The 20532-nt window shown below is 37.6% G+C and overlaps 2 protein-coding genes and 1 pseudogene across 2 annotated transcripts; all 3 read right to left on the bottom strand.

Moving 5' to 3' along the window:
- Window positions 1–345: 345 nt before the first annotated feature.
- On the bottom strand, window positions 346–1378 carry LOC100662205 (olfactory receptor 2D3-like). Its single transcript, XM_064289206.1, has one exon. It carries the CDS (start codon window positions 1376–1378, stop codon window positions 458–460), a length of 921 nt encoding a protein of 306 aa, XP_064145276.1. The 3' UTR covers window positions 346–457.
- A 10697-nt stretch (window positions 1379–12075) lies between these two features.
- On the bottom strand, window positions 12076–13801 carry LOC100661917 (olfactory receptor 2D3-like; annotated as a pseudogene).
- Window positions 13802–19370: 5569 nt separating this feature from the next.
- On the bottom strand, window positions 19371–20532 carry LOC100664550 (olfactory receptor 2D3-like). The gene has a single exon (XM_023550625.2). It carries the CDS (start codon window positions 20530–20532, stop codon window positions 19609–19611), a length of 924 nt encoding a protein of 307 aa, XP_023406393.2. The 3' UTR covers window positions 19371–19608.

Below are 20532 nucleotides of genomic sequence, written 5' to 3'. Positions count from 1 at the left end.
TTTTTCGTGTGTTTATATCTGTCAGCTTTTAAAAATGTGCCTGAGATATATATATACATATATATACACATACACACACATATATACATATTTTAAGTGTTCAAAAGATACTTGGTAAATCAGTGAAAGAATGAAGGAAATTATTGCATTTACCAGAAATCTATTCCCATATTTGTGATGGGTTTTTGTTTGTTTTTCTTTCAAAGTACAGCTGTATGCCTACTTGTCTTAGTTTCTTTATTAGCTCGTACAGGCTTAGGGAGTAGGAACTGTGTTTTGCTCGTCTACCTTTCCTTTTTTTTTTTCCCTGTCTATCAAGGTGTCTTGCTTTGAATAGGCATTTTGTTGAGTATATGTGAGAAGAAAGATGGGAAAACAGGAGAAGGAAGAAAAAAATGAAGGAATGGGACAAGAATTGGAAATGTTTCCAGGAAACCTATAATCTCTCAAAAAGCTATTATGCAGTTATTCTCCTGAGAGCTCCTTTGACATCTTTGTTCCTCAGACTATAAATGATGGGGTTCAGCATGGGAGTCACTGCAGAGTAGAACACAGAGATCATCTTATCCTTTTCATTCATTATCTTGGAGTTTGGCCTCATGTAGGCAAAGATTGCTGAGCCATAGAAGAGAACAACAACAATGAGATGGGAGCCACAGGTTGAGAAAACCTTGAGCCTTCTTTCTCCAGACTGCATCTGGATCACAGTAGAAATAATATTCCAGTAGGAGACAAGAATGAGAGAGACAGGAGCCAGGAGAATCACCACACCCATTGCAAAGATGGCCATTTCTGTGCTGTAGGTATCTGCTGAAGCCAACTTCAGGAGGGCAGGGAGTTCACAAAAAAAATGGTTAATGATATTGTTTCCCCTGTAGGGCAAGCGCAATGTGAATGCAGTGTCCACCAGAGACACAAATGCCCCACTGGCCCAGGACCCTATGGCCAACTGAACACAGACCCAATGAGTCATGATGGTGGAGTAGTGCAGGGGCTTGCAGACAGCCACATAGCGGTCATAGGACATTACTGCCACCAGTGCACACTCTGTGCACCCAACCAGAAGTAAAACAACTATCTGCATTGAACATCCAGCAAAGGAAATGGTTTTCCTCTTTACCAGTAAGTGGACTAGCACCTGGGGGACTGTGGTAGTAGAAAAGCAGAGATCAGCAAAGGACAAGTTTCTTAGGAAAAAGTACATGGGTGTGTGGAGTCTGGAGTCTATGTGAAGAAGTACAATGATGAGCAGGTTTCCCAGCATAGTCAATAGGTAGATAATCAAAAATAGGAAGAAGAGCAGGCCTTGTGTCTGTGGATCCTGTGAAAGGCCCAGGAAGACAAATTCAGTCACGAAAGTTTGGTTGTCTTCTCCCATGAATGTTTATTCAGGCTTACAGGTCAGCACCAAGAAAAGAAGCACATACTGGTCAGTTATAAAAACTATGAGTAACTTTGGTATTTTATCAACCAGTATACAAAATTGCACTGTTGGTTTCTACCTTGTAACAGCTTTCATATATCAAAAGACTGAGTCTTCATTTTGTTCAGTAGTTCTGACAATTGAAAACCACTTCTGATTTTCCCTGTCCTTGAATCTTTCAGTGGCATCAGCCAGGAAATCATCCTTAATAAACCTCATGATCCAATCTCAGTTGAAGTATTAAAGACTTAGAGTCCTGAGACTATTGAGTTGCTTACAATGCATCCATCTTATTATGTAGGTTTGAGGAGCAGATGAAATGATGTTGCTGTGAAACAGATTTTTATGCTGCAAACTGTCTGATAACATTTATGAAGGTTGATTTCCTTCAATACATTTACAAAATAATTCTAAAGAAACACCCTCAGCAAGGAATGGGAAATTCATTTCTAGTAGTCTGTGATCCTGGCCCTTGCCCTTATTTTTCCATAGTTTATTTTCAATAGGAAGATGGCTGAAGAGCAAGATGAAGAGGGTGCTGAGCAGCATCAACAAAAATAGCTGCCTCATTGTTAGTTGAACTCAGTAGTGATATTCCCCGATTCATTCTTTACACCCTTTTTTACCTCTCTTTGCATAGAATCTTTTGGCAATAATAATGCTAATTATCATCTCTTGGACACACTCCTGATGCCAGTCATTATTAATAGCTTCATTATATTCATTGTTTTAAAACCTTGTTAAGTTCATATGAGGTAGTTATTATTAACTACACAGATGATGAAACAAAGGCTCAGGCAAGTTCTGATGCTAGTTCCTCTAAGCCCTCCTCATTCTCTTTGTATTCTAGAATTCTTTTCATGCTTCCTTAAAAACTGATTATAAGAGGGCTAAACCTTCACCCTATTCTCTCTGCCTATCCCTTACATCTACTCCTTAAAGACAAGTATACAGGGCTTTCAAGGATATTAGGGGTAAAGTGCTCTGTCAGAGATACTAAAACAACAAAACCCATTGCTGTCGAGTCAATTTCAACTCATAATGACCCTATAGAACAGAGTAGAACTGCCCCATAGGGTTTCCAATGAGTGCCTGGTGGGACTGAACTGCAAACATTTTGGTTAGCTGCTGTAGCTCTTAACCACTGCACCATCAGGGCTCTGTCAGAGATATTAGTAGGCACAAAAATAACAGGCATATTTTAACAGTTTTTTTTCAATATTTTTGAGGGTCATGCCCAAATGACAGTAGAAATAAATAAATAAATAAATAAATAAAGACCCACGCTGTCAAGTAATTCCAATTCACAGTGACCCTATAGGACAGAGTGGAACTGCCCCATTGGGTTTCCAAAGCTATAAATCTTTGCAGAAGGAGATTGCCACATCTTTCTCTCTCAGAGTGCTTGGTGGGTTCAAACAGCTGATCTTTCAGTTAGCAGCTGAGTGCCTTAACCTCTGTGCCATAAAGGAATAAATATTAAGAAAAGATCAAACATTATTAGCAGATATTTTGATTACATACCAAAAAAAAAATCAAAGAGATCCAACTCAGGCCTACCATTACTTAAAAGAAATGTGCTCTAATACAAGATGAGTAATTGAACACTCTTGTTATTATATACCAAAAATAATAAAATAGAAATTTTATTATTAAAAAATCTTTACAAAAGGAATAACGGTTAAAAGAATAAATGATTGAACTTAAGAAATATTCAAGACCTATTTCAAGAAAACTATGAAACATGTTAAAGAAAACAAAGAATCCTCACGACTGGACCAACAAGCAACATCATGATAAACAGAGAAAAGACCGAAGATGTCAAGGATTTCATTTTACTTGGATCCATAATCAATACGCGTGGAAGCAGCAGTCAAGAAATCAAAAGATGCATCACATTGGGGAAATTTGCTGCAAAAGACCTCTTTAAAGTGTTGAAAAGCAAAGATGTCACCTTGAGACTAAGATGTGCCTGACCCAATCCATGGAGTTTTCAATCATCTCGTATGCATTCAAAAGCTGGACAATGAATAAGGAAGACCAAAGAAGAACTGATGTCTTTGAATCTTGGTGTTTGCAAAGAATTGAATATATCATGGACTGCCAAAAGAACGAACGAATCTGTCTTGGAAGAAGTACAACCAGAATGCTCCTCAGAAGCAAGGATGGTGAGACTTCATCTCAGGTACTTTGGACATGTTATCAGGAGGGACCACTTCCTGGAGAAGGACACCATGCTGGGCAAAGTAGAGTGTCAACTCAATGAGATGGACTGACACAGTTGTTGCAACAATGAGCTCAAGCATAACAAAGATTGAGTGGCTCAGGATTGGGCAGTGGTTTGTTCTGTTGTACATAGGGTTGCTATGAGTCAGAACTGACTGGATGGCACCTAACAACCACAACAGGAGTTGTCCATAAGTTGGACTTTCGTAATTCAGGGACTGCCTTATAAAGACCTGTCAAAATCAATAATAGAAGATATACAGTGTATTGTAAAAATGGGCAAAGCATTTAAATACTCACTCACTAAAAAAGTAACATTGAACAATAAACTTGAAACAAAAACATGTACGTCATAACAACAAAGAAAATACTATATTTTGCCCTCAAGAAATCTGTAGTTTAAAGGAAAAGCAGTCTCTTGTTTTATATATAAAAAAAAATAGGATATATCAATTTAATCCTTTATGTAGAGAGCGAACAGTGTGTGTGTTTGTGATTTTCTATATATTTGTATGAGTCATATGTATATATTTCTACAGGGATTTCTCCTTCAATGAAAATCTACTCATCATAGACTCCTGTTGTTAAGAGGACATCAAACCAAAGACCAAACCAGTTGCCATTGAGTTGATTCCAGCTCATGGCAATCCCATATGTTTCAGAGTACAATTGCACTCCATAGGGTTTTCAACTGCTCTGCCTTTTGGAAGCGGATCATCAAGCCTTTCTTTTGAGGCATCTCCAAGTAGGTTTGAACTGCCATTCTTTCCATTAGGAGTTGAGCACTTAACCATTTGCACCACCCAGGGACCCCTTAAGAAGAAGCTGCGTAGCTTATTAGCAGTGAAGGCTCTGAAGCTAAACTGCCAGGTTTGAATCCTCGCTCTGCTAGCCTCTGTCTGACCAAGAGCAAATTACTTAGCTTTTCTGAGACAAGGTTTCTTCATAGTTAAAATGGGGATATTCATCGTACATATTTTATAGAGTTTATCAAAGATTAGATAAAATATAAAACATTAAAAAAATTTAGAACAGTAAACAAGACTGGCTAATAATATGCTATAACGGGATCTTGATCTAGAAGTAACTGCATGATTAGGAAACTATTTGTTAGGGATGAAGCATAATCACACATGACTGCTATGTTTAAATGAAGGAGATGATTACTCATTAGTTAGTTTTACCCTTAGCATTCTTTTGCTCTTTGTTCAACCTTAGGTATTAGAATTTTTTTGCTAGCAAAATTGCAAATCAAGGACAAATCTGAGAAGGATGGATGAGAAATTTTTAAGATGGAAGGAAGAACAAAGCCAAGCAAATTATTCCCTCTTTTTTTGAAATTTATTATTATGGAAAATTTCAAGCATATAAAAAAAGTAGAGAGGACTGTACAATAAAACTTACAGTACCTACCAATCAGGTTCAAAATATATTAATCAATTAGTTTATAAGAATTTGCTTGCAATGGCAAATTGTACTTCATACTATTTTTAACCAAAATCAAACCTATTGCTGTGCAGTCAATTCCAACTCACAGAGACCCTATGTGACAGAGTAGTAGTGCCCCATAGCGTTTCAAAGGAGCTGCTGGTGGATTTGAACTGCTGACCTTTTTAGGTAGCAGACAAGCTCTTAACACTGCATCGCCAGGGCCCCATTTTTAAAACTCTTTTAATGTGGAAAATCTGAGAGAGAAATTAGCATTTTCAGATGTCTGAAATTAGAATATAACCTTCCCCACAATTAAAAACTTAAAAAATAATCAAAAGTAACCATCCTTAAGAAATCTACCATTGTGGCACAGCGGAATAGACTATCTACATAGTTTTTAGATCCTTAGAAAACAATCTGTTAATAGTGATTACTTCTGGGAGGTGGGACTTAAAAAGTGGCTGAGGGGAGAATTTCATTTCTTTTTTTTTAATGCTTATATGTATTGTAATATTGTTTGATTAATTTTAAAATTTAGCCTGCATTTTCTGATTTAAAAAAAATTATTAAAGATAAAACATAGAGGGATATTAATGTGGGGATAGTTTCATTATCTAACTTTAAGAGGAAGTATGAAACAAGATAATACGAACTGTAACAATGAAAGTAATGTGAGAGTACTGCAAAAACAGAAGGGCAAATCATTGGATGAGAACAGAAATCAGCAAAGGGTGCATAAGAATTAGGTAAATGACAAAGCTAGCGTTTCCAATAGGCCAGAAAAGCATATCATTCAAAAAATCATGCTCAGACAATTCATTGAGCAGTTGACAAATGAAGTTTGTTTATATAATTCAATACAGAAAACATGTTCTTGAGGAAGTTAAGGATGTATGTCTATTGAATATACAGACAGACACATACATCTAACCTTAAAAGTTTATAAGTAAGGTAAATATTTATTCATCTCATGTGGTAGAAGACATTGGTGAGCTTGACAACAAAGGTATAAAATATAAAAGAAAACTGATATATTTGACTGCAGAAATATATTACTTCTCTATATACTCACATCTCTTTAAATATAATTAAAAGGTAAAATACAACATGGAAAAATAAGTACAGCATATGTAGTACTTTAAGGTTTAATATCCTTGATGTAGAAAGTGTAATGATAAATCCATAGGAAAATAAATGACAAATATTACAAAGAAATGGTTTCCAAAACCAAAAAACCAAACCCATCGCTGTCAAATTGGTTCTGATTCATAGCGATCCTATAGGACAGAGCAGAACTCCCCCATAGAGTTTCCAAGGAGCAGCTGGTGGTTTCAAACTGCAGACTTTTTTGGTCAGCAACCTAGCTCTTAACCACTATGCACCAATAGTTTAGATAACATAAATTGACAATTCGTAATAAAATATTTAAAGTTTCAGTAAGGAGTATTTTGTTAATATGTACAAAATGCCTTGAAATAAGCAATCTACTTTGATAAAGCAAATTCAATCTTCTTATTTTCATCATAATAAAATCATTATCAGTGAAACAAATCTGTGAGAATGTCTGTTACAGCATTATGTTTATGAAGCTTGGAAAAAAGCCAAGTATCCTTAGATAAACATAGGTAGAATACCCAAATGATGAAGTATTATGCAGCCACTGGAAAAGTATAATGTATTATATGACATTAAAAACCATTTGCAAAATATTTAAGCTAAAAAGTGGGTAATAAACATAATTTACTCTCTAATTCTCAGTTTATAATTTTCTCTCTCAGGTCTACTTGTGTGTTTTTTCTGAGTCACATGACTTATCTATTTTCTTCTTTGTGTGGTTTTATAGTCCCCATTTCTACAATAAGTACAAATTACTTTTGTAATCAGAAAAGAAATAATGATCCTTTTTTCCCAGATAATACTATTTTACCTTCTTTGCTCTATTTCTATAGGGCCTAGCACACAGAATGCTTTTGATAAAAGTTGTTTGACTATTAGTGCATCTCCTTCCTTCTTTCTTTCCTTCCTCCCTTCCTTCTAACAATGAGAAAATTGGGAGGTGTAGCCAAATCTGAGGCTGGAGGGTGCAAGTGTTATCTTGGAACAGTCTGGTTCCCCTGATCTTGGAACATTCTGGTTCCCCTGACCTTAACTACCCATTAGTTGCCTAGAATTAACTTTAATGCAATTTCTTAAAGTTCTTATCTGAGTCTGCAGGACTCATTATCTTCACAATGTCCAGAAAATATCTGTATATATTTTTTATGCAATGATCACATTGTCACTTAATTATTCATTGACAGGTTTGTCTCCCTAGGCTCAGCAGTTCTTTTCTTCAAGGTAATGGGACATATATCACTCATCTCTATCATCTGTAATCCCATATCACCTGACACATAGTAGGGGTTTAGTAAAAGTTAGTTGAGGGAGTGAGTGAATAACTAAACTCATACTGACACTCCCACACTTGAATTAGCACACAAACACATTTACTCTCTCAAGTGAGAGATGTGAGGAAGAAGAACAGCCGTTGTTTGTTAAAACCTTAGCAACTCCCAGACTGATACAGGTTAATGGGTATGTATGAAACCACTGCCAGCCACACCTCAATGGAGAAGGGTGAGTCCAGCATGCTAGGGACCAAACCAGGCAATGAGGCCTGCGTATATGTACACAAAGATAAGCATCCTCGCAGAGCCTTGGGAAGCTGCTCAACCACAAGAAGATCCTTCCATCCTGGGTCTGATGCTCACAGTGCCCAAAACCAAGTGGCTGAGAGGAATAAGGAGGGAAGCCCTGAAAAGGAACCACTGAGACAGCCAGGGGCAAAAAAGAATTTGATAGATTAGATTTTGGTGCAATAGGAGAGGCAATGTGTTTCCACAGCCCTTGTGGTCACTCTGGAATCCTCTAATGATTGCTTAATTCTCCCCAGAGGAGATATGGATAGGATTTCTAAGGCTATGAGTCAGAAAAAGCAGTTCAAAAGGAAGAGTATGTATTCTGTCTAGAAATCAGATGGAAAGGAGATGGGGCAAGACAATGAAAGACCAAGTCTATCCTAATGAACAGAATCAAGATTCAGGCTCCTTAAAGTGATTAATTCCCCCTCAACACATTATCCACTTACCTGAAGGACTGGCATGAGACAAACACTGGCAGTGAAGGCAGTGATGAAGGGGTATGAGAAAAAAATGTGTAGTTTCTGTAGTCCGTTAACCCATATCCTAATAAAAAAAAAGCAGCCCGAAACACTGGTGGCATAGTGGTTAAGGGCTACGGCTGCTAACCAAATGTTCGGCAGTTTGAATCTGACAGGCACTCCTTGGAAACTCTGTGGGACAGTTCTACTCTGTCCTATAGGGTCACTATGAGTTGGAATCGACTCGACAGCGCTGGGTTTGGTTTTGTTTTTGGTTAATAAGCAACCTCCATTGCAGTTCAGCAAATATTTCTGAAGATTGGGACATCATCTAGGCTATAGTTTTACTCCATCTCAACTCCTTGAGTGCCATTTCATTAAAGGACAGGATCCCAAATTCACCAAGGAACCAGCCTTGAGGATTTTCCTGGAAGGAAGTCTTTAAACCTGAGGTCTTAATAGCTGTTGTAAACAGGGCATTCCCTAGAGCAATCAGTGTTGTTAACTTCTTAAATCTTTCTACACCCAGAGAACCCCGAGGAATTTTTTATAGTAATCACAGACTGAAATACTTAAACTCATCTAATGTCAAGTGCTACAATGAATGTTGTTCAAACCGAAGTCCATGGACCTCTGAGGTCTTCAAGTTCTTTATCAGAAATTTTAAAATAGAGGTTATGATGATGCTAATGTAAAAGACTGTTGACATAAATATATTCTGAATCATCTGGAAAATCCCACCCCCACCCCAAATTAAAAACTACCAGAGAATTTCAGTTTCTTGACTGCATTCATAGTCAAAATGCTTTCATCTTCAATGGAGTATTACCAGCCTGAGAGCAGCCATCTAAGATACATCTACTGGTCCCATCCTGGCTGGACCAAAGGCGAACTAAGAAGATCAAAGACACAAGGGAAAGATCAGTCCAAAGGACTAATGGACCACAACTACCATAACTTCTACAAGACTGAGCCCAGAACAAATAGATGGTGCCTTGTTTCCACCACTGACTGCTCTGGCAGAGATCACGATAGAGGGTCCCAGACAAAACAGGACAAAAATGTAGAACAAAATTCAAATTCATCAAAAAAAGTAAAAGAAAGGCCAGGATTCCTGGTCTGAGACTGGAGAAACTTGAAGAATATGGCCCCTGGACACTATTTAAACTCAGTACTGAAGTAACTCCTGTGGTTCACCCTTCAGCCAAAGATTAGACAGGTCTATAAGGCCAACAATAACACACATGAGGGACGTGCTTCATAGTTCAATCATGTATGCTAGACTGATGGGAACACCAGTCCAAAAGCAAAGACAAGAATGTAGGAAAGGACAGGAAAACTGTATGAATGGAAATATCATGGGGTTGGCAACCAGTGTCACAAAAATGGGAAACTAATTTGCTATGTAAACTTTCACCTAAACCACAATAAAAAGAAGTAGAAAAAAAAAAATGCTTTCAATTTCTCCTGCCACTGAGAAAAAAAATGAGAGGTACATGATATAGTCCAAAATGTCACGATAGCCTGAATGAAGGCGTTCTTGTACCTATTACAAATATTGAAGAGTGGTGTGAGAACTATGTCAGCATGTAACACATGCCCATAAAAACAAATCCAAAAAAAAAAATTTTTTTTATTTCTCTGCCAAACTCCCCTTTTGAGTCCTCCCCAGTTTAGTAAATGGAACCATCATTCACAGAGTTGTTCAAGTCAAAGACTTAGCATGGTTATTTCATTCTCTTTTTTTTTTACTTTGCACAGCCTATTCACTCATGTCTTACCATCTTCTCTGCCTCCCCATTGTTACAACTCTAAATTCAAACCATCAATCTCTCGCTGGTTTACCATAAGAGAGCTTGTCTATTGCTCTTCTTGCTTCCATGCTTGCCCTCTTACAATGCATTTTCCATATAACACTCAATGTGATCTTTTAAAAACATAGTATCAGGATGGCTTTCTATTGAATAGAAATCCACACACCCTTTCAGGACTTCCAAGACCCTATGAGATCTAGCTGTGCCTGTTTCTATGATTTCATTCCTTACACTCTCCTCTCACTCATCAGCATCCAATCATGCTGACCATTTTTTCTGCCCTGATCTCAAAAAACATATTCCCATTCAAGCCATTTGTACTCTGTTCTCTTTGCCTGGACTCTTTTCCCTGAAATCTCTCTTTGGCTGGTTCTTTCTTCTCAACCTCTGGTCTCAGCTGAAATGTTAATTTCCCCAAGATGTAATATTGTCTTTCAGCTGAAATGTCACTTTCTCAGTGAAGCCTTTCCTGGATACCTGCTTAAAATTGCAGCCCACTCCTGCTCCCTCTGTTCCTCTCTTGCTTTTATTTTCTCATAGCTCTTACTACCATCATGCATTTGCTTATTTATTTGCTTTTATTATGCCCTTTTAAAGTGCAAGTTCTGTGAGGATAGGAATTTAGAACTTCATTCATTACTCTGTATGGATCACCTAGAGGAGTGCTCAATAAATATTTGGTTAACAAATGAAATAAATATTCATTGAGTAAATCAACTCAAATAAACCGTATATTGAAATTAATATCATATGGGTTGATTTAATGCAAAGAAAGTCATAAATGAAATAAATTGTGTTTCCTTTAAAAATTATAAAACTTCATAATTATAAAATTGTAATTACAGAAGTTTACAATTTTTAAAGTCTTTATAGTTTGCTTTAGAAAACATGGGTGGTTTCCAGAATGTGGAGTGTTGAGGCTAGAGTAGCCAGAAATCAGTGTGGCAAGTTTCGCTTTAATCAGGGCCTTCTTATTTTCTCTGGCTCATGCCATCCCTCATTCTAGTCACTTTTCTTCTGAATACATTGATAGACAGTTATGAAGTCAGAGCAGAACTTCAAGTTTAAACTACTTCTAATAAAAGATGAAGTGCTTCTATATTTTTCCCACTTCTTCAAAAGAGGGTTTTTCTATAGTTAGGAGCACTATTCTAGACAAAATCAAACCAAAAACCAAACCCAGTGCCGTTCAATCGATTCCAACTCATAGCAACCCTATTGGACAGAGTAGAACTGTCCCATAGAGTTTCCAAGGAGTGCCTGGCAGATTCGAACTGCCTACCCTTTGGTTAGCAGTCCTAGCACTTAACCACGATGCCACCAGGGTTTCCATTTAAGACAAGAATCCCTAAAATGGGTCAGTCAGGGGATATGTGTAAGGCTGACATACTAAGTACAAAACTTTGTGGAATATGTGCCATGGGTCTTCTCCCGGGAGAAGTAAAGAACCATGACGGAAAACAGACAGGGCTATAATTGTACTCTGCTGTGTGTATAGGGTCGCTACGAGTTGGAATCGACTCAGTGGCAATGGGTTTGGTTTGGTTTTGGTGTTCATGGGGCCCTGGTGGCACAGTGGTTAAGAGCTTGGCTGCTAACCGAAAGGTTGGCAGTTTAAACACTCCAGTCACTTTTTGAAAACCCTAGTTCCTTGGAAATCCTATGGGGTAGTTCTACTCTGTCCTATAGGGTTACTATGAGTCAGAATTGACTTGATTGCAACAGGTTTGGTTTGGTTTTTGGTATGTTTCCATGGATCACAGGCTCTTGAAGCCAGGGATGGGAATTGGTAATGTCCCTACAGAACAATAATGTACTGGGTCAGTCCCACTTAATATTTAGAGTTAGACCTTTAGTTGAGAGTAGGCCAACAGTAGGTTTTTTTTCTAAGGAAGGGGGAAGTGTGCAATGTGAACATCAGTGAGAGACTACAGGAATGTCTCTTGTACTTCTGCCCTAACAGTGGGTATACCAGTAGTTAGAAAAGATTAAGTGGGCCAGTTCATCCCAAATAGGGCAATCTCCACCTCAAGGGATAGCTTCTGAAATGCCAGCCATTAGTTGCACCTCCCAAAGGGGAGAACTTATTGGATACTGGCAAAAGCAAACCTGTGGGAGAAAGGAGAGCATGACTGAGGGGGAAGTAATTTGGAGTATTGGTGTCACAGGTGTTCTAATGTAGGGACATTGCTTATAAATTCTAGTTTCTTCAAACCAGCAATTGTTTCTGGAGGGAGGCAGTGTGTGAGATATCAAAGACAGATGTTTGCTGGACTGTGAGTCTACATTTCATGTATGGGCAAACGGCTCCCCTACCTGTGGTTGATTTGGCTGTAATTGTAGTTCAGGACTCAATAGAGAAAAAAATCCTGAGTATTGGGCTTTGTGGGAAAAACACGTTGACTTTTGCTCAGAAGAATTTGGGGAATCTAGGCTGTTGATATCAGATAGGATTCCAAGATATTTGGATACCTGTAGATAATGTTGTATGGGATGATGAAGGCAAATAGCTGTGGAGTTTAGAACCAAAAGAAAATATCCCTAGGTGAAAATGATTTGGTTAACCAATAAGGTACTGTAAATGAAGACTTGGTTCAATATTAAAAGTTTGACAGGCTGCCAAAAGGCAGGCAAACTGCAGCCACAGATAATAAAGTTTGAGCAAGACTACAGTACAAAACATAAAAACATTCCTAAAGGTACGAGGGTTCTTGTATGATCCATACTGATGCCTCAGTACAGGATGCGAAAGGAACCTGTTAAAGGTACTGAACTAGTTTGGAAGGTCATCTTCCCTTTGATTGTATATAAAATAAAGATCACGATATCTGAGAGGCTCTATGTTCCAGATGATTTCCTAAATGCCTGTTTCACATCCATGTTCCTCAGGCTATAAATGAACAGGGTCATCACAGATGTTATGACTGAGTAGAACATGGAGATCACCTTACCACCTTCATTCATTTTCTTGGAGTTTGGCCTCATGTAAGCAAAGATTGCTGAGTCATAGAAAAGGACAACAACAATGAGATGGGAGCCACAGGTTGAGAAAACCTTGAGCCTTCCTTCTCCTGACTGCATCTGAATCACAGTAGAAATAATATTCCAGTAAGAGACAAGGATGATGGAGACAGGAGCTAGAAGAATCACCACACCTGTTGCAAAGATGGCCATTTCTGTGCTGTAGGTATCTGCTGAAGCCAGCTTCAGGAGGGCAGGAGGTTCACAAAAAAAACAAAATGGTTAATGATATTGTTTCCCCTGTATGGCAGACGCAGTGTGAATGCAGTGTCCACCAGAGACACAAATGCCCCACTGGCCCAGGACCCTATGGCCAACTGAACACAGACCCAATGAGTCATGATGGTGGAGTAGTGCATGGGGCTTGCAGACAGCCACATAGCGGTCATAGGACATCACCGACAGTGATACACACTCTGTACACCCAACCAGAAATAAAACAACTATCTGCACTGAACATCCAGCAAAGGAAATGGTTTTCCTCTTTACCAGTAAGTGGACTAGCACCTGGGCGACTGTGGTAGTAGAAAAGCAGAGATCAGCAAAGGACAAGTTTCTTAGGAAAAAGTACATGGGTGTGTGGAGTCTCGAGTGCATGTGAATAAGCACAATGATGATCAGGTTTCCCAGCACAGTCAGTAGGTAGATGATCAGAAACAGGAAGAAGAGCAGGCCTTGCATCTGTGGATCACGTGAAAGGCCCAGGAAGACAAATTCAGTCACAAAGGTTTGGTTGTCTTCTCCCATGAATGTTTAGTCCTGCTCACAGGTCAGCACCAAGAGAGGAAGCACATACTGGTCAGTAATAAAACCTATGAGTAGCTTTGGTATTTTATCAACCAGTACCCAAAATTGCACTATTGTTTTCTACCTCCTAACAGCTTCCATTTATGAAAAGACTGAGTTTTCTTTTTCTCCAGTAGTTCTGAAAATTGAAAACCACTTCTGATTTTCCCTCTCCCTGAATATTTTAGTAACAGCTGCCTGGGATAAATTGTTCTGAATATTCTCATGACAAAACCTGGGCTGGACTATTCATAACTAATAGTCCTGAGAAGACTATTACATCAGTTTGAGAAACAGATGAATTGATGTTGCTGTAAAACCAGTTGGATTTTTATTCTGAAAACTGACAACATTTATGAAGGCTGGTTTCCTTCATCACATTTATAGAATAATTCCGAAGATGCATCCTAAGCAAAGAATGGGAAATTAAGATAAAGTAAGATATGGGAATCTATGATCTTGGCCTTGCCCAAATTTTTATGCCATTTATTTTCAATGTGAAGAAGGTACTGAGCAGCATCAGTTAAAGTAGCTGCCTCATTGGTAGTTGAACCCAGTAGCAGACTTTAAATATTCCCAGATTCATCTTCTTCACTCTTTTTATCTCTCTTTGCACAGGATCTGTTGGCTGTAATGATGGTAATTATCATCTCTTGGGCATCCTCCTGATAGATTATTTATATTCATTGTTTTAAAACCCCTTTAAGTTCATATGAAGTATGATGATTAATATGATTAAACAAACACCCAGAGGCATTCTCAAACTGACTTCTCTAAACCCTCTTCACTCTTTCTGTGTTCTGGAAATCTTTTATTAGCATTTTCTAAAACTGGTTTTAGACAGGGTTAAACAGCATCCCAATTCTTTCTGCCTATGCCACACATCCATTCCTTGAAGGCAAGTCCACAGGCCTTTGCAATTTTGAGGATTTTAAGGCCAACCTATTCTGGTAGAGATATTAGTAAAACACAAAAAATAACAGTTGGGCATATTTCAACCTTTATTTTTCAACATTTTGTTGGGTATTTCCCAAAGGACAATAGAAACAATTAAAGCAAAAAATATTAAGAAAAATGGCAAACATTTGCAGATAATTTGAACACATACGTAAAAAAAAAGAGAGAATTCATTCAAGCCCATGATAACTTGTAAGAAACGTGCTCTGATACAAGACGAGTAATTGAACATTTTTGTGTTATTATATACCAAAAATAACCAATTAGAAATTATTATAAAAAAAATTCACAAAGGAACAATGGCTAAACTTAACAAAGTGTATACTTAAATATTCAAGACCTATTTCAAGAAAACTATGAAACATGATGTCTGGATGAATGAATAGGCACACTAATTTTATGCATAAAAATCTCCATCTCATAAAAATGTTAATTTCTTTCAAAGTAATCCATAAAGCCACTGCAGTTTCAACCAAGTTCACAAAAGATATTTGCAAAGGAATTTAACAAGCTTATTCTAAATTTTATCTATATGAGAAATTATATGATATCAAATGGGTTGTGGAAAAGTAGAATGAGGGAGTATAGGAAACACATCCTACCTGATATAAAATATACATTTCTGTTATTAATAATTGAGTCACTATAAAATATATATTTCCCATAGTTATATATGCGCATATATTAATAAGGAAAATATATATTTTGTAGTGGCTCAGTGGTTAAGAGCTCTGCTGCTAACCAAAAGGTCAGCAGTTTGAATCCACCAGCCACTCCTTGGAAACTCTATGCGGCAGTTCTACTCTGTCCTACAGGATTCACCATGAGTCAGAATTGACTCATGTGCAATAGGTTTGGTTTTTCAGTTTTGGTTATTAATATAGTATATAGTTGAGCTGGTATAAAACATTTGATAGATAAATATATCATAGAACTGAAACAGATCTTAGTATATATGAAAATTTAATATATGATAAAGGTGGCATCTTAAGTAAGTGAGATAAAAAATTACTACTTAACAAAAGGTGCCTGACAATTGCTTATTTACTTAAAAAAAAATTATACATAGCATACTTACACGTGAACATAACTACAAGAACTACATAATCCCAAATACATTAATGATACAATTAAAAAAAATAATAAACTTTCTCTGAAATTAGGCCCTGATGGGGTAGCAGTTAAGAGCTATGGCTGCTAACCGAAAGGCTGGCAGTTTGAATCCACCAGTCATTCCTTGGAAACTCTTGGGGCAGTTCTACTCTGTCCTATAAGGTCAGAATCAACTGGATGGGTGAGTTTGGTTTTTTTGTTTTGTTTTGTTTTTTTGTTATCTATCTATTTATCTTTAGATGGTAGAGATTTTCCTAAACAAGATCCCTAAAAATGAGAAATCATAAACGAAGGCACGGAAAAACATCAGATTTCTAGGTAGTGAATACCACTACAAGCAAAATAAAAATACGTATAAAATGAATCTGGAAAAATTTTTGCAAAATATTTAACAGAACTTTGTTACCATATCTAATAAACAAAGATGTCTTAAAATCAATAAGAAAAGATATACAATGTACTGGAAAAATTGGGAAAGTATTTAAATACCCCATTTGCACACACACAAAAAAAATAACTCTGAACAATAAACTTGAAGCAAAATATGCACATTTAAACAACAAATGAGATATCATATTATGCCTTTCAGGTAAAATTTCAAAGGATATAACATCCAAGTTTTATGATATAGCATGATAAATATGATAGGTTAAGGAAAAAACAAGCTATTAGATTTTATATAATGTATATAAAAATTTTTTTTTAATAACATTTTAATCCTTATGTAGAGTGTGAATGGTGTGTTTGTATTTATCTGTTTTTGTGTATTTTCGCTATGTATACTATGGGGTTGCTATGAGTCAGAATTGACTTGATGGCAACGGGTTTTGTTGTTGTTGTTTTTATGTATTTCTACAGGCATTTCTCCTTCAATGAGAATCTACTGATCTTGGACTACTGTTAGTTGTTAAAACGAAGCAGCATAGCTCGCTGATTAGCAGTGGGGGCTTTGAAGCTAACAGGTTTGAATCCTTGCTCCGCTAGTTACTGTGAGACCAAGAGCAAATTACTTAGCTTTTCTGTGACTAGGTTTCCATATTTATTGTCCATCTCTTATAGAGTTTATGTAAAGATTAAATAAAACATAAAACATTTAAAGAATTTAGGACAATGAACAAGGCTAGTTAACAATACTATATTACAATGGGATCTTGACCTAAAAGTAACTGCATGATTAGGAAAATAGTTGTTATGGACAAACTATAGTCATACATGGCTGCTATGTTTGAATGAAGGAAATGATCATTGTCATTAATTATTTTCTCTCTTTGTATTCTTTTGCTCCTTGTTCAACCTTTGGTAGTGGAATCGTGTTGCTAGCAAAATTGCACATCAAGGCCAAAAGTGATAGGGACACATGAGAGACTTCTAAATATATGGAAGGAAGAACAAAGTAAAGCACTGGCTCAATTTAGTCAAGTTATTCTTTTTTTTGTTATGGAATATTTCAAGCATATGCAAAAGTAGAGAGAATTTTACAATGTAACCTCAAGTACCTATCAATGAGGTCCCAAAGGTGTCAATCAATTTGATCAATTAGTTTACTAGAATTTGCTTGTAATAACAAAATGAACTTGAAAATATTTCTTAAACTCCTTTAGTATTGAAAGTCTGTGAAAGAAATGAACATTATCATATAGGTCTGAACATATCCTTCCTCCATGGTTAGAAATTGAAAAATAAAAATAATCATAAGTATGCATTCATAGGAAATCTACTATTGTGCCATAGCCAAATAGACTGTCTACATGGTTTGTGGATACACAGAAAACAATCTGTTAACAGTGATTACTTCTGGGAGGTGGGATTCTAGTGGGAAAAGGGGAAGTGTTTAGGAAAAACGTTCTACAGTCCTCCTAAAACCTCACAATCTCTCTTGAACATTTTGGTCCCTCTGACTTAACTACCTATGAAGTGTAGAGAATTAGCTTTAATGCAATCACTTTTTTGATTTTTTTCCTGAATCTATAAGGCAGAGTTGACCATTGTCTTCCAAATGTCCAGAAAAAGATTCGTACATACTTCTTTTTGTTAAATTATCTCATTGTCCTTTAATTGTTTATGACATGTTTGTATCCATAGGCTCATCTGTCCTTTTCTTCAAGGTAATGAGGCACATATCACTCATCTCTATCATCTGTAGTCCCACATCACCTGATACATAGTAAGGGTTTAGTAAAAGTTAGTTGAGTGAGTGAATAAATAAGCTCATACAGACACTCCCACGCCTGAATTAGCACACAAACACATTCACTCTCTCAAATGAGAGATGTGAGGAAGAAGAACAGCATGCTGGCTATCAAGACCTTAGCAAGTCCCAGACTGATCCCAGCTTAAAGGGCATGTATGAAACCACTGCCATCTCTGCTAGTGGGAAAAAACAAAAAAACTGGAGGTGCATGATGAAGTCCCAGATGTCATGGCTGTTTAAATGAAGGCTTTATCATGCCTTTTTCCAATACGGAAGAGCGGCATGAGGACTATGTCAGCACGGAACACACAGTCATATAAGTCCAAAAGAACATTCTTGGTTTCCATACTAAACTAAATATTCATTGAATAAATGGACTCAAATAAGCTGTGCTATTAAAATTAATATCATATGGGTCGATTTAATGCAAAGCCACAAGTCACACAAGCTGTGGCATAAATGAAAGAAAATGTGTTTCCCTTAAAAAGTGTAAAATGATGTGCTTTAGAAAACATATATTAGTTTCTAGAATGTGTAGAATTGAGTTTGATGCAGCCAGAGGTCAGTGTGGCAAGCTTTACTTTCGTCAGGGCCTTCTCTTTTTCTCTGGTTCATGGCATCCCTCACTTACAATCACTTTTCTTCTCGATGCATTGAGATGGTTATGAAGTTAGAGCAGAACTTCAAGTTTAAGCTACTTCCACTAAAAGCTCAAGTGCTTCTATATTTTTACCATCTCATCAAAGAAAGGTTTTTCTATGGTTAGGAGTACTATTGTTTATATGACAAGAGTCCCTGCAAATGGCGTGATGTCGTATAGTGTGGGTAAAGAAAGGGGTTATATATAAAGCTGGCAAAGTAGGTACAAAACAATGTGAAATATGTTTGTGTCATGGTACTTCTGCCACGAGCATGAAAACTTTGGGGGGAATCAGATAAGACTATGACTGTACACTGCTGTTTCAGTGGCTCACATGTCCCCAAAGCAAGGTATAGGAATTGGTAGTTTTCCTACAGACCAATAAAATGTTGAGTTGATCCCACTTAATACCTAGAGTTAGTCGTTTTGTTGAGGGTGGGCCAGCATTGGATTTATTTTTTCCCTGAGCAAGGGGTAGTGTGCAGTGTGAACATCAGTAAGAAGCTACAGGTATCCCTCTGATGGTGTTCTTACCCTAACAATGGGTTATACACTTCTCAAAGGGGAGAACTCAATAGATACTGGCAACAGCAAACCTGCAGAAGAAAGGAGAACATGTCTGAGGGTGGAACAGTTATGGTATATTGGCGGTGTAGGGGTGTCTGGTCTGAGAGTTCTAATGTAGGAAGGTTGCTTCTAAATATTAGTTTCTTCAAGCCAGTAGTTTTCTGGGAGGGAGGCAGTGTGTGTCATATCAAGACATTTGCTGGAATGTGAGGTTACATGCCTTGGTTGGGCAAATATCTCCGCAACCTGTGGTTGAATTGATCTTTATATATATATAAAGATCACTGCATCTGAGAGGCTCTATCTCCCAAATGCTTTCCTAAATGCCTCCTTTACATCCTTGTTCCTCAGGCTATAAATGAATGGGTTCATCATGGATGTTATGACTGAGTAGAACACAGAGATCACTTTATCACCTTCATTCATTTTTTTGGAGTTTGGCCTCATGTAGGTGAATATTGTTGATCCATAGTAGAAGACAACGACAGTGAGATGGGAACCAAAGGTAGAGAAGACCTTAAGTCTCCCCTCCCCCGACTGCATTCTCAACACAGTGGAGAGAATATTGTAGTAGGAGACCAGGATGAGGGAGACAGGAGCTAGGAGGATAGCCACGCCCATTGAAAAGAGGGCCATCTCAGCTTTGTAGGTGTCTGTGGAAGCCAGCTTCAGGAGTGCAGGAGGTTCACAAAAGTAATGATTAATTACATTTCGTCCCTGGTATGGGAGACACAAAGTAAATGTGGCATCTACCAGACACACAAATGCCCCACTGACCCAGGACACTATGGCCAGCTGGACACAAGACCTCTGGGTCATGATGGTGGAGTAGTGCAGGGGCTTGCAGACAGCCACATAGCGGTCATAGGACATCACTGCTAAAAGTGAACTCCCTGTAGCCGCGGCTACTAAGAAAAACACCATCTGAATTGAGCATCTAGCAAAGGAAATGGTCTTTCTCATTACCAGGAAGTGGAGTAGCATCTGAGGAACAATGCTTGTAGAGAAACAGAGGTCAGCAAAAGACAGGTTTTTAAGGAAAAAGTACATGGGAGTGTGAAGTCGGGAGTCAGCATTAACTAAGACTATGATGAGCAGATTCCCAGATACAGTCAGTAGGTAGATGATGAGAAATACCACAAACAGCAGGACCTGAGTATGCTGATCTGAAGAAAGCCCCAGCAAGATGAATTCAGTCAAATAGGTTTGGTTTTCTTTGCCCAT

The sequence above is a fragment of the Loxodonta africana genome, chromosome 7 (genome assembly GCF_030014295.1).
Source record: "Loxodonta africana isolate mLoxAfr1 chromosome 7, mLoxAfr1.hap2, whole genome shotgun sequence".
In the NCBI taxonomy this organism is placed as follows: Eukaryota; Metazoa; Chordata; class Mammalia; order Proboscidea; family Elephantidae; genus Loxodonta; species Loxodonta africana.
This window is presented reverse-complemented; position numbering and strand designations above follow the sequence as displayed.